At 41.8% G+C, this 13,586-nt stretch overlaps 1 protein-coding gene across 1 annotated transcript in view; it reads right to left on the minus strand.

The window, feature by feature from the left end:
• Positions 1-337: 337 nt before the first annotated feature.
• LOC140232801 (uncharacterized) overlaps positions 338-13,586 on the minus strand; it is a 41,181-nt gene continuing 27,932 nt past the window's right edge. The window contains exons 5-16 of the mRNA XM_072312918.1: positions 12,384-12,615; positions 9,522-9,530; positions 8,225-8,300; positions 7,481-7,659; positions 6,571-6,777; positions 5,888-6,194; positions 5,109-5,341; positions 3,669-3,776; positions 2,792-3,059; positions 1,759-1,865; positions 917-952; positions 338-886 (exon numbers count right to left, since the gene is read on the minus strand). Coding sequence (XP_072169019.1) covers positions 740-886; positions 917-952; positions 1,759-1,865; positions 2,792-3,059; positions 3,669-3,776; positions 5,109-5,341; positions 5,888-6,194; positions 6,571-6,777; positions 7,481-7,659; positions 8,225-8,300; positions 9,522-9,530; positions 12,384-12,615 — 1,909 coding nt within the window. The 3' untranslated portion in view covers positions 338-739. The remainder of the gene's footprint in view (positions 887-916; positions 953-1,758; positions 1,866-2,791; positions 3,060-3,668; positions 3,777-5,108; positions 5,342-5,887; positions 6,195-6,570; positions 6,778-7,480; positions 7,660-8,224; positions 8,301-9,521; positions 9,531-12,383; positions 12,616-13,586) is intronic.

Raw genomic sequence — 13,586 nt, forward strand, 5'->3', positions numbered from 1 at the left:
TGTCTATGGGAAATACGTGTTGTAGCAAAATCAGCCCGTCCTCAACAGGTTAAAGTACTCTTCCTAGTTGTTGGCTCTCCTCAGCATGGCAAATATACCTTCAACTGTAACTTCCCAATAACATGACATTGCCAGCCTCAGATGGACACTTTATACTCAACCCTTCATGTGCTCCGAGTGCTGATAAGCACGGAACCCCAACACCTTCCGCAGTCCCTGGCACAGCAAGGGTAAAGATGTGACCTGTCACCATGTAACAGATTGAGCCACAGATGGTTGGGCCAAGAAAGTAAGATACTGCAATTTGGCTGAAAAAACAAGGAATTTGACACTTTGCTCAAAAATGCAGAGTTTGATAGCTTTACTAGCTCCAGGCTAAATTTCAAAGTCTCCCCAGTTTGTCGAACACAATATTGTCTTCACTTTTCACTCGCTTTCTTACTGTTTCTGTGATATTGCATTGGTTGCAACGGCTTTTGGAAATAAGTGGGACAAGTAATTCAACTTTGGAAAGCTTATAATCTACAAAAAGGTACAAACATCCTGAAGTCAGGGAAGGGACACCAAATGACTTTATCAGGCCTGTGCGGTGGAGGTCACCAATGAGGCCAAACAATGACATTCTATTGTATATACATCACACTCATTTAAGACTCGTCTCTCAATATGTACATAATAGAGGGGTTATCCTAGGCATAACTGCGATAAAACTTTCATTAGCTACGAGAGGTCACCCTCCTCATCGTCTCCTGCCCCTGCTGCGACTTCGGCTGCGCCTGTCTCGGCTGCGCGACCGGTAGCGGGGCCCCCGTGGCCGCTCCCGTTCCCGTTCCTTGTCCCCCGCCGGTCCCTCTGCATCTCTCGGCGCTCCTCCTCCTCTTGGAGTTTACGTGCTGGGCGCGCTCCTCCCGACGCTGGTCTCGCTGGCCCGCTGCTTCTCTCTCTCAACAATCTGCACATGATTGACAAAGACAAACCCCCACACAAAATAAATAACGTGTGTGTGTGGATTCTATAAAGAAAAATGAGCTTCTAACCCTTTGACATTACAAAAATAAATTGTACACAAGTTAAGCGAGATTTACCATAATTCTTCCACTACATTTCTTGTATGCACCATGTAAACACATACAATGTAATAATTCTGGATACAGCTTTAGAAAGACAGAGTATGGGAAATATGTACCACCTTTGCAGTTGACTGCCCAAGCACTTGCATGCTCACGCCAATGACACCCATTGCAACCAAGTACACTGTAATCTCTTGCCAAGTTCTCCTACAAGTCTAGCCAATCCCCAAGACTCTCTCTCTCTGCTAGTGGCAGTCACTGAGATATACAATTGAACATTAAATAGTACATCTGCCACAAAAACAGCTCTTAACCCTGACGATCTGAAGAAAAAAGGAAAGAAATAAACCACTTGACATGCATGCATTAACCTGTAATATTTGCAGGTAGCAGTGTACAAAGGTACATTGCTCACAGTACCATGAATTTAGGAAGCAGAAATAGTATAGCATGAATGCTCTTACGAATTCTGAGTCGTGTTGAGGATTTCAGATTTTGGTCATGCCCATTGCGATTTAGTTGCTGGCAGAACCCCCTCCCCCCCCCCCCCAAAAAAAAAAAGGAAAAAATCAGCAACAAAAACACCACACAGAAGAAGCCATATGTCATTAGAGGTATATGAATTAAATTGCCAGAAACATGAAGAGCATAAATCTGGGCCCAGCAAATAGAGGATTCAAGTTCTCACCATATCTTCAGTCAGAGGGAGCCAATAGATGCAGGGTGTGGCTTTCGTCTTCCGGAAGAGATCATCCAGGAGCTTGGCAGGAGGTTCTTCGACTTCCTTCTTTGCCTCTGCAGATACATGAGATGAAAGCCTCAGTTATAGAGACATAGTCACTACTCTTTAAGTTTTATAATAGTAATATGGCCTCATTTCCGAGTGTAGCCTCTTCTGTAATTGCACCGTTTCTTCAAGAGGGCCCGGCATTATTGTCACTCCAGCGTTGCCAGCATATCACTATTACCCTAGGTTTCTAAATATTGGCCTCTGTGATGTCATGAATAAAAGTGCGCCACTGCGATGCTATAGAGAATAACGCTTTGGAAATTACCTTGCCAATAATTTATTTACCCAAAACGATTCTAAATATAAGGAACTGCAAATAAGTCCTTCCAGATGTTGAATGTAGCCAATCTTAACTGAGGTCTTTGCCCCGAAGAAATATGTTTGTAGTCTGTTTAGTGTACCTGTATGTGAAATACCAAATCTTGTCAACTGTAAATTTAGCAGTCCCAATGTGCCAAAATACAGCTACACCAAATCCTCAACAATATACAATGATTCCATTGGACATGTTCCTACACGATTGTATGTAGCATGAGTCCCCACAACATTAGCAGAGCTCACAGGTAGGATCACTAAACAATAAAGGCTCCATACAGTCAAAACCTTGTAATATCCGAACTATAGTAACAACTTGGTATTCTCAGGAAATTACACTGACATGAAATACACACTGTAAAAACTGTAACTGACCAGAAAGAAAGGAAGGTGTTAGCAGCTAGAAACTTGGCGATACCAAGATATCAAAACTATCAGCAAGTGTCACTAAAACCGTACACTCAAGGAAGTTAAGATGAGAAAATGCCATCAAGAAAAGGAATCGTCCACAGCTACAACTTGCCACTCACAGCTAACACTATCATCTTCTTGCGTATTCAGACCTGTAAAACAGAAATCAACCGAGAGATGGAAGTTATGCGGAATGGACACTCACCCTCGTGTCTTTCTCTTCGCTCCTGGGATCGCTGCCGTCTTCTCCTCTCCCGGCTCTGACTGCGTTCCTTGCCGCGGTCCCATTCCCGCTCCTTGCGGGCCCTCTCCCGCTCCCGTTCCCGCTCCCTGGTCCTCCGCTCCTGCTCGGCGTCTCTCTCCCGGTCCTGGGCAGAGATGCGATCACCGCGCACTGGAGCTGGGGTGCGCTCTGGCGAAGGCTCCGCCCGAGTTTCCTCTTTCTGTACTGCCACGCCCATGTGGCGGTTGAGCTGAAGAGGCAAGATTTAGCCAGATATATACAAACTTTGAAGTTACATCCATAGAGTAAAGGTAGAGAGTTTCAAATTTTATTATGTGTAAATAATGCTGTAAGTGCTTCCTTTAATCTTTTAGGCTCTTAATACATCTAGGGCTATCCTGGACACTCCCCCCCCCCCCCACAATCATTTGTCTTATGATGAATGCATGTGGAAGACATAATACTGCATCGTACACAGTGTATTTCATGGTGTTCTCATTTTTGCAAATTCTGTAAGTCAACTGATATCAGTAAAATTAACAAATAGCAAAATATTACCTCCTGTAAAACATATGCCTTGCATATCATCCCTAATGTAAATCTTTTCCATTTAAAGGGAACCTGGTTATCTCTCATTCCATCATGGCGGTTCTTGAACACAAATTCAACAGCTTGTGAAATATGTGGCATACAAAATAAAATTCTGATCAAAGTGGCATACATATATTTTTTTTTTTCCTTTTTTTTTTTCCTGTGTATCTCTTTTTCATTATAAATCTGTGGTCAAACATTTTTGAACATCTTTAAACAACTCTTTTCTCTTTCTGAATAAAATTGACATTGCTGGCTAAGCTCTTACCTCATTCTGGTCCGCAAACTCAATGCGGAGTGTCTTTGGGTTGCTGCTGGGCCATGTTGTACCATGAAGAGATGCACGGCAGGCGACTGCACCCTCTGTGGTCTCGTACTGTTTGGTAAGTAAAAAAAATAAATAAATAAATAACAAAACATGAAAAGCAGTACATGATCAGCCACTCCACTCTGTAACATGGGGGACCATGCTGACAGCTATCACTGCTCACCAAATGACTGTTTGTTTAGCATTACTTACAGAATTCCTGAAGAACATAAATTCATCAAACACACTGTATACACATGCTCATGCACAATGCCCCTAAAAACTGTTTGTAACACAGTTTAACACAGGCTTCAATATTCCTTTGTCAGGATGTGGAAAGCTCTTTCATATCTCAGGGAGACTCCCCTAGAATCAGAGAGAATTGGCAGCTTTAATAGTGGTTTATATCTTAACAGTTAGCATCATATACTGTACTTGAATAAACTGCAATACTGGCTATGCAATGAGTGTGTTTAGTGACTTGTATCTAGAAAGTTACATAGCATCATACACTTGAATAAACTACAATACTGGCTATTCAATGGGTTTGCTTGGAATATGTGAGAAAGAGAGAGGCAAAGGCATTTTTGTGCCCCCTTTTCCTGTTCTTTTCACAAGTTCTAGTGAAGATAACAAGATGAAAATGCACAACTAGCCTTTGCTCCATTGAACAAGCTACATGCAGCTTCAAGAATGAATTAAAAAAAAAAAAAGCACTAAAATTAACTGCCCATCTGTTAAGTGTTAGTTCTGAACATAACCATGTAGCACAGATGACAGGGCACAGACATATAGACCTGCCTGTATCATGTCATATTAATGGCCTACACCTGTACTTCACAGTTCAAACAAGCAGGTAGGTGTAAACACTTTTAAACACCTGCTTCAAGTTAATTTTATGAGCAACCTTTGAACAAGCGCAGCAGTAGTATATTTTGATACCTGTGTATGTTCAATTCTTGGGATACATTAGGGTGAAAGGAGGGGAGGGGAGGGGAGGGGGGGGGGGGAGGACAAGGGGGGGGGGGGCAAGGGGAGGGGGAAGTGGTGGTAGGGGTGGGGATCCTTGAAGTGCACAGATATGAAATCATTTATGTACATGCCTAGCCACGCTTTCCAGACCATCCAAACATTTATACTTCATGCACACCACCTTGCCCAAGGCATTTCCAACATTGCAGCAACAAATAAAAGCAAGCTTACTTTCACTTATGTTGAACTGTATGCTGTGGGAAACACATATGCTGAATAGCAGGCAACTTGGTGGTCAGGCAGGGGTATAGCCAAACATATGAATCATCTAGTAAGCTAATCTCTTCAACAACATCACATGGAAATCTCAAACACACTGCATGGGCCAGAATTACAATGTACATGGGTGTGCAGGTGACAACTGCTTACCGTTGCATAGCAGTGAGACTTGATGTTGTTGATCCAAAAACCGCCTTCGGTCAGTGTTCCGTAGCGGCCGAGCAGTTCCTTCAGTTGGACAAGCGTGAAGGGCCGGACCAGGTTGATCACATGGACGATCTTACTCTCTGGCCGTTTCGAGGGGCTCGGCTCTCGTTGAGTTTGGCGCACGGGTTCGTCAATCACGGTGCGCACTGCCGTTTTCAACCGCTGCATCTTGACCACTGAGGTTAAAAAGGAATTAAAATGCATATCATTACTTCTCATTGTTACTGGGAATATTGCATGTAATGTCTTTATTTTTGGTTCCCTGATGTGTTTGTATGGCTCATCATAAGATATCTTAACCCGTCGAGGACGAGTCCCGAGTATACTCAGCCAAGTGTCCATGGGAAATGCGTGTTGTAGCAAAATCAGTATGTCGTCAAGGGCTAATACCAAGCAATCATTTAAACAAGTTCAAACTTGTGTACTCAAACTCGGTACATAAAGTGACATACGTCAAGTAGAACTCCTATTGAAATTTATTCTACTGTGCTCTCAAAACAGTGCTCAAATATCAATAAACAAACAACTGTCTTCAAATCTAATGTGGAGACATTTAGAAATGGCAGACTCCTATTTTCTAATAATAACCTGTCCCATAATTTAGGACCTACGCAATCAATGTAAAAGTCTAAACAGGTCTACATAAGGCAATCAAGATTACACTGGTTTTAAAAGGTTCATTGACTTCACAGGAAGGATGATGAAGTTTGTGCCTCCCAAACCTTTGGTCTCTGGCTTTCCTTCCTTCTCTGCCTCCTTAGCTGCTGCTGCTGCTGCTGCATCCTTCTTGGCCTTCTTCTTTTTCTTCTTCTGTCCATCCTCGTCCCCGCTGCCCTCCTCCTTTCCTTCCTCGTCATCTTCATCGCTGTCGCTGCCACTGCTGCTGCTGCTGCTACTATCGCTGGACTCATCCTCCGCCTCGGCCCCCTCTTTCCCTTCCTCCTCCCCCTCCCCCTTCTGCTTCACTTTCCGGACCGTCATCTCATCGTCCTCGTAGTCGATGTCACTCTCTTCGTCGGCTGGTGCTCCCTGAAATGTCAAACATTGCAGAGGGTAACAGATTTGTAATCATTTTCTCTTTTAATCAGAGAAAGAAGAAATGAGGTGACAAACATGATAAACAAATTGTCATACATCTCAATGTACTTCTTCCAATTCAGCATTCTGATACATGGAGAGCTGAATACTGCATTTCTCTTTCATATTATCATCATCATATACAGAACATGTAGGAATATGCATTTCTTCTTTTTTTTTTTTTTTGTTAAATGCAATGAATTTCAGACAGTGAACTTTCTGTGTCCATGTCCTGGACACTAGAAGATGAAGAAAAAGACATCAAACCTCGATGTGAAGCAAACAAGTCAGAAACAAAATTTTTGGTAAGAATCAATGTTGCACTCACCGGCGCCGTGATGGTTTGTCGGATGAATTTCCTCTTTGGTGGCTCGTTGCTGGCTGGCTCCTCCTCTGCAGGCTCCGTCTCCATCTTCTTCTCCACCTCCCGGCCTTTCTGCGTCTCGACGGCCGCTTCTTCCACGTCCATCAACTCGTCCTCTTGCTCCAGTGCAAGTACTTCTGAAGGAGGAACCTTGATGTCTGGAATGATGCCCTGAGAATACAAAATTTAAGAAGTTAAGAAAGTGTGGCTTTGCTGGGCTCATGCTAAAATTTAGTCGAGGTTCGACAATACCAATGGCCTGGGTTCACTAACAATTGATGCTGGGACATGAAACTTCCAAAAAGTGTACCACGTATCTTTTGAAGGCCTAATATCGCGCAACTGAGATTCAAAATGGAGTATTATTGTTTCCTTTTATTTCGGGGCACAACATATCTTTTTTTTTTTTTTTGGCCACCAAAATTTCAATTTAATGTTTTAGTGGCCAAAATGGGCCACCAGAGAAAAAAGTTAGTTTGAAGCCCTGACTCAGTAAATGTTATTCAATACCATGAAAAAGAATAAACTGAATAATTAAATATCATGTGGTATACCAACAAATTTGTTGATTTACTTTTGTCAGGCATATCAAATCTTTAGCATCTTTTGTACTGCAAGAAAAACAAAATATTCTAGATTCAAGCTGCAACCTATGGCCATTTTCCTCATCTTCCTTTCAAAAGACTACAATTGTACAAGCTTGGAGATGAGTGTTTCAATCTATGTGACTTGTTACACTGCTGCCGCAGTGAATCTCCGTTAAAATGAGGAAACTTTAAGTGAAGAAGCTGAACAAAAACACAAGAAGAAGAAGAAGAACAAGAACAAGAACAAGGACAACAACAACAAATCAAACCTCTGCTACCCCATTTACCTTAAGAAGCTGAGTACTGATGTTGACATTAGTGTTCTTTCCAAGGTCATCCGACGTCTTCTTGGTGGTACCCCATCGCCTCTTCTTGACGGGAGGGGCACTGGCCTGGGCTGGTGAAGTGGCCTTCACATCGCTGCTCCCTTCCTGTCCTTGATCTTTGTCGCCCGCTTTGTCCTTGGCTGGAGGTTGGATAGGTCATTAGCTTGATTCATGGGTGCACAGAACTGAACTTAACATTCCCATGGGTTTGTGCAACTTCGTCAACAAAACTTGTGTCATTCTGATCATTTCTTTACAAATCACAAGTAAGGGCACTGTCAACTTTTCATAAATAATGTTTTGTCACTGCTCTGTTCACATCTCGTCTATAGCACACTGTACAATGTACAGTCCCTACATTTGGGAAGAGTGGCAATCTCATCTAGAGCTTTGAAAAAAAAAATCAAGAGCACTGGCTGTCAAAATCATATCATATTTGGGCAACATGAAAGTTCAGTTCAGAAATGCTTGTCATATTAGCTATCTACAATGTATTCATTATACTCTTTCCATGCTGTCACAAATGCACACAAATTTTAATCCACTACAAAGTTCCTAAACAATTTGTATGACTACAATATTTACTACAGAATGATAAAGTAGTGCTACGGTTTGGAAATGTGTGTTAATAAAAAAAGTGAAAGAAACAACAGATATTGGTAAAATGGTACATTTGATGGGTTGACCTCTGCCCCTTTGTCTTACATGTGAATGAATCCCTCTTGGTTTTCACAGGAGCTGATGAGGTGATGATGGGCCTCACCCGAGATCTTTGTTCCACCTTCAATGTGACAAGAAAAAAATGTATATACATATACAAAGAGTAAATAAACAGAGTTGAAAGAAAATGGTGGCATATCTCAGCTAGCAATGCTGTAGTACGCCTGGACCAACAGCAGCTGAAAAAAAAATATAAAACACACACACACACAAATGAGAAAAACAGATGACAATGCATGGCAGATAAGAGAGCATGGAGACAGTTACGTGACAGAAATAGTTTTCTTCTACAGAGGGTAGGCATATTCTATTCTACAGGAGGTCAGAACTGGAGGCAAAAGAAGTTGTTGTTTTTTTCTCTATCTTTTTGTTGCCATGAGTGTATCTGTTAAAACACTAAATGCAATCAATTTCCTCAATGAACTTCACTGGTTGATGAGCATCTTTGATCAGTGATAAAAGTGTACACTGTCTGATGCATACCTATATATGTACAGGTACTTAAAATCCACAGGTAAGTACTGGTAAAAAGTTGCAGGAAAATTACGGAAATGGAACTCCAGCAGCTATGTTTGTTTGGAACTATCAAATTGACCTGTGCAAGTGCCAAAATGTTCAGAGTAACAGTTCTAACAGTTCGCTTTGAATGCACATACCCAATGTAGCACATGTACAATGCACTGTAAAATGACTATTGAATTCAGTATGCTTTAGAATTGGACTAGATCATGAATGCAAATGCAGTCTTTGCTGTTGTTGAAAATAGCCAAACTGACAAATCCATGTGATCAGCATCACGCTGTAAATTGGCAAAGCATGCGGTCACAGGAATGATTTAGTCAAGTAATTTCATAGGAAGTTCAAGAACATGTTTTCCCTTTTTCCTTTTTTTAAAAATCTATTTCTTTTTTTAACGCAAGCTGAAAATAGTGTTTAAAATTCTGCTGTAGGAAATCAGCAGCTCACAATTTCTGATTTGAATTGAGTTTGGGGGTTTTCTATCGTTTCCGTATTTCCATTTTGAAGAATGACCAACATCATTAACAGGATCAAATAAAGGCAGGCGCCCCAAAAACCAAACGTTCATTGTATCTGGTCTTAATGAAATGTAAAGCAGGACTTTTGGTCAGAGTTGGAAATGGAGGAGAAATACATTGTATGACATGAACAAACACAGAGAAGAGACAGCAGAAAAACAATAAAAAAAAAAAGGCACATAACAGAGGACAACAGTCAGAAACTGCTGGCAGCAGGGTCCTGGCTCAGTCATCGTTAGTATTACCAAGTCCACCTCCGTCCCTCAGAAGATGCAAATCTACATTTGGTTTGGTGTTTCTCCCAACTGGCTGCGACCTGTTTTGGAGCTGACGCGGAATTTTGGAGAAGGCATTTTGCCAAGGGCAAGTTCGATGCATTGTCTCGTTAAAAAAAAAAAAAAGAAAGATGAAAAAATGTGCTACAGCCGATGAGGGGGACTACTGAAACAGTCACGAAGAATTTGGATTATGCCGTTTGCTGCGCGATGCTTCATTTTAGTTGTAGATGCTGAACTACTTCCAGTGATGAACGGGGCAGTTTTTAGAGGTGCAGTTTCGAAAAGAGATCCCATTATGTAACGAGCTTCCACGAGGTTCAAAGAGCACAGGACAGTGAGAACATGACAAGAGGAGGGAACACGTTGACTGCTGCACTGCAACCAACGCTGTGTATTCAAGTCCCACACACAGAAAGTGCAAGCTGCAAACTCAAGTTCCTCTAAAATCCAAGCTGCTGAACACGCGACATGCTGCAGTGTAGAACATTGATGACTTTTGCAACTTTCGCAAATTGCGTAGTACTGTCTCTCAAGAGGAACGACAAGTTTGGGGAGTGCAGAAGGGCCTCACGTATCTACAGAACAGGGTTTACCTGGAGAGTTTTTCTTTTTTAATACTCCATCTGTGACTTATTTGTGACTTGACACTGAACGGTTTTATCAGGCAAGCAAAAATAAATTCAAGTTCAAGTGTCACTGGTCTACCTCAAATCACATGTGTGGAATGATGCACTGAAGAGTAACACATCACCAGTGGCAAATACTTTGGCGGTCCAGCGCAATACAAAAGCGGTTGGTGTAAAAGAGTCATGGCTGCAGGGAAACTGATGGATCCAGTGTTGAGTCTGCTGAAGGATTATGTGATAATAGATGGCGATGCCTGCCATTGATTTTCTTGATACAGCCAGTCCACATTGTACATGCCAGAGAATCAAGCAATTAATAACTGAGTGCATTCACTTGATATCTCGCAGGACACTCCTATTTAACAAAGTTTTTTGTCCCTTCAACATACGTCATCCAGTCCCACAGCCGATTAGTGTCAATTCCTTTCTCACTGAAGCATGTTTTCATGAAGACGAGCGCTCGCAGTTGCCATTGTACTGCTGGGGGTTTCAAGCTGAATGAAATGATTGAAACTGCTTGACTTCATCTCACGCTGGTATGTACCTAAAGTCAAGTGTTCAGTTTTACTATGCAAGCTCACATGGTTAACTGATTCACTAAGACGTAGTGCAATGTCCGTGGAGACACAAGATCGTACACATAGGGTCAGTTCTGATGGGTTTTTGCTTAAGGTCCAAATTGAGAACCCAGAGGTCTGGAACTGGAAAAGATACGAGGCGAAAACTGGATGAGAACGGAAATTTTTGTTCATTTGACATGATGGTAACTGGAATGGCAAACTCCTCTGATGAATTGTTCATCCACTGAGTTCTCGTGATGAAGACGCGTTGCAGCCACATGAGCATACAATCATCCATTTACTGGATAATGTGGTAGTCGTTGAACCATCACCGAGTACAGAACACGTTCAGGTCAGACATCCTGAAATTTCAAGACTGTGAAGTTCTGGTAGCACAAATCACTTCAGGTTGCTTCGGATTGATCCTTGCTCAAATTATCACGTGTGTACAAGCGAAATTATTGTAGCTCAGCGGACAAATCTACATGCCAATGCCACTGTCAGACTGATAAGCTTTCAATGTGGCATGCGGTTGTTCTCGGTAACACCATCCCAGCGCCTCAGCTCCTCCGCTGGGGGATCAAGATTTGCATCCTAGGGGAATCTCTAGGTCAGGTCACACGACTTTGGGGAAACAAGCAGCATCAAAAGATCAGGGCACTTTTCCAAGACAGGACCCTGGGGGCCTAGCCCGGCTGACAGCTCCAAAACACGGGTCGGAGGATGCTACGCTTGGGGGGCTAGGTAATAGTTAGGCATACACAGCAGTTAAGAAACTGATGGAATTCAATCTCTAACCAAAGCAGTTATAGCTGAGAAACACCTTTGCTCAAGGCGTTCATCAATTGTTTTCAATACTAAATGCGACTGCCAAGCATGTTTTCTACTATTACAGAGACAGTGTGTGTATTGGTAAATATTTCCATATAATTCAAAATGATTCTGTACTCTAAACGAATTTTGCATTAATTCCATTACGAAAGGTGTGCCCTATTGTCATTTCAAACAGATTTTGATAATCTGACTTGACATTGTACAGCCAAACTTTTACAGGTATCTACAAAATGGTGAATATGCTCTCAATATTGAAATATGCATGCTTCAATGGGAAATTGCATTCATTCAAACATGCGGAATATTTGTGATATATACACATTATGCGCCATTTCTACTACATGTAAAATCTAGTGTTTGACACTATTATTTGGAAACCATTTTTTGCCCATTTCATGCTTCATTACACTGCTCTAGAATCAGCAAAAACCAATCTGTGAGACTTAGTTGAAAAATTGTCATACTTTGATGGATTCTGTCAGGGTATAGACGAGATTCCAATGATGTCATCAAACCATGCTGAGGGGTAAAAAAGCAAGTGGGGGGGGGGGGGGGCATACATGAGAGTAAGCGCGTAAGCGTTACATCCCATGTCCCATGATAGGCAGGTGAGTACAGTGCATGCTGTACGCTTACTGTGCGCTAGAGCTACATCTTTGTATGCGCTCAATACATTATGTGGTTTATTTTTGCCTTCGAAGCAACGCGTCATTTGACATTCGCGGAACCTCATCTATACTTCTGAGAGCCAAAGTGCCTTCATTCATTCACGTGAAAGAGGTAAATATTCTTCACCCATCTCACATTACCTTGGGAACTTGGTCTTCTGTCTTCTCCTCCTTTGCGTCTCTCTCCTCCTTTGCAGCGCCCTCTACGGCCGCGCCCTCTACGGCCACTTCCTCCGTGCCCTCTCCCTCCTCCTTGATCTCTCCATCCTCCGTTTCCGTGGTGTTGCTGGTAGCAGCAGTCCTCCCCTCCCCTTTGCCCATCTCTCCAGACGTGGATGACTTGTCCTCCTTAGGAACGCCTCCTTCCTCCTCCCTGGGGTGGGGGGCAGAGAAGAAAAGAGTTAACAGAGTGGTAGGGATGGTATAGGGATTGGCAATGCAACAACAAAAGTAGAAGTACAATGTATTTTGTTTGTTGTTGTTTTTTTCCTCACACAAGGCAGTAATATACAGTGACATACAATTGTACATGCAAAGAGTGTAAAAAGAGCAGACAGACTTAAAAACAGAGAAAGGGAGCAAAAGAAAAAAATAATTTTGATTAAATGCATACACCTACATGTTCATACATTGCAGCAGTGACACTGCTCTTGCCTACATTTGTACATCTATAATAATAATTGTGCTAATAAAATTGTGAGAAACATGGGGCTCTGACATGAACACAACAGCTACATACAATGTACTGTATAGACAAAAATAAAACCGTCAGGTTATTCATTTCAATTTGGGTTTTTCTTTTGACTTTCATGTTTTGGAATGCTGTAATAATTCAGACAAACACTTCAAAGTTGATCAAGCTTTCATTTGCTGACAAAAAACCCCCCAAAACCCAAGATGGACATTATACATGTTCTTAAAATGTATGTAACTGCACTCACACAGGAAATATGAGGGGTTAATCAATGTTAAAATGCCAAGCTGGAGACACAAGAGAAGGAACAGTTTACTATTAAACTGTGACTGTCTATAGTACAAGTTCTGTAAGTGGAGGCATGTACCCGTACAATGTACATTGTACATGTACTAAAAACTTCATTCACTAAGACTTGACTGTACAACCATGAATACTTACAATGAAAATGATTAACATCACCTTCATTTATATCACCCTATTACTAATCCACTACAGTATGACCTCTGTTATCCAGCCATGTTGAGACAGAAGTCCATCCAGAAACAGTACAGTGTATGTACAAATTTGTTAGCAATTTGGCCGGATACTGGGAGAAACAATGTTAGTGTACACATACTGTACATGTACACTAAATGTGAATGAACAGT

This window comes from Diadema setosum, chromosome 9, assembly GCF_964275005.1.
Source record: "Diadema setosum chromosome 9, eeDiaSeto1, whole genome shotgun sequence".
Taxonomy (NCBI): Eukaryota; Metazoa; Echinodermata; class Echinoidea; order Diadematoida; family Diadematidae; genus Diadema; species Diadema setosum.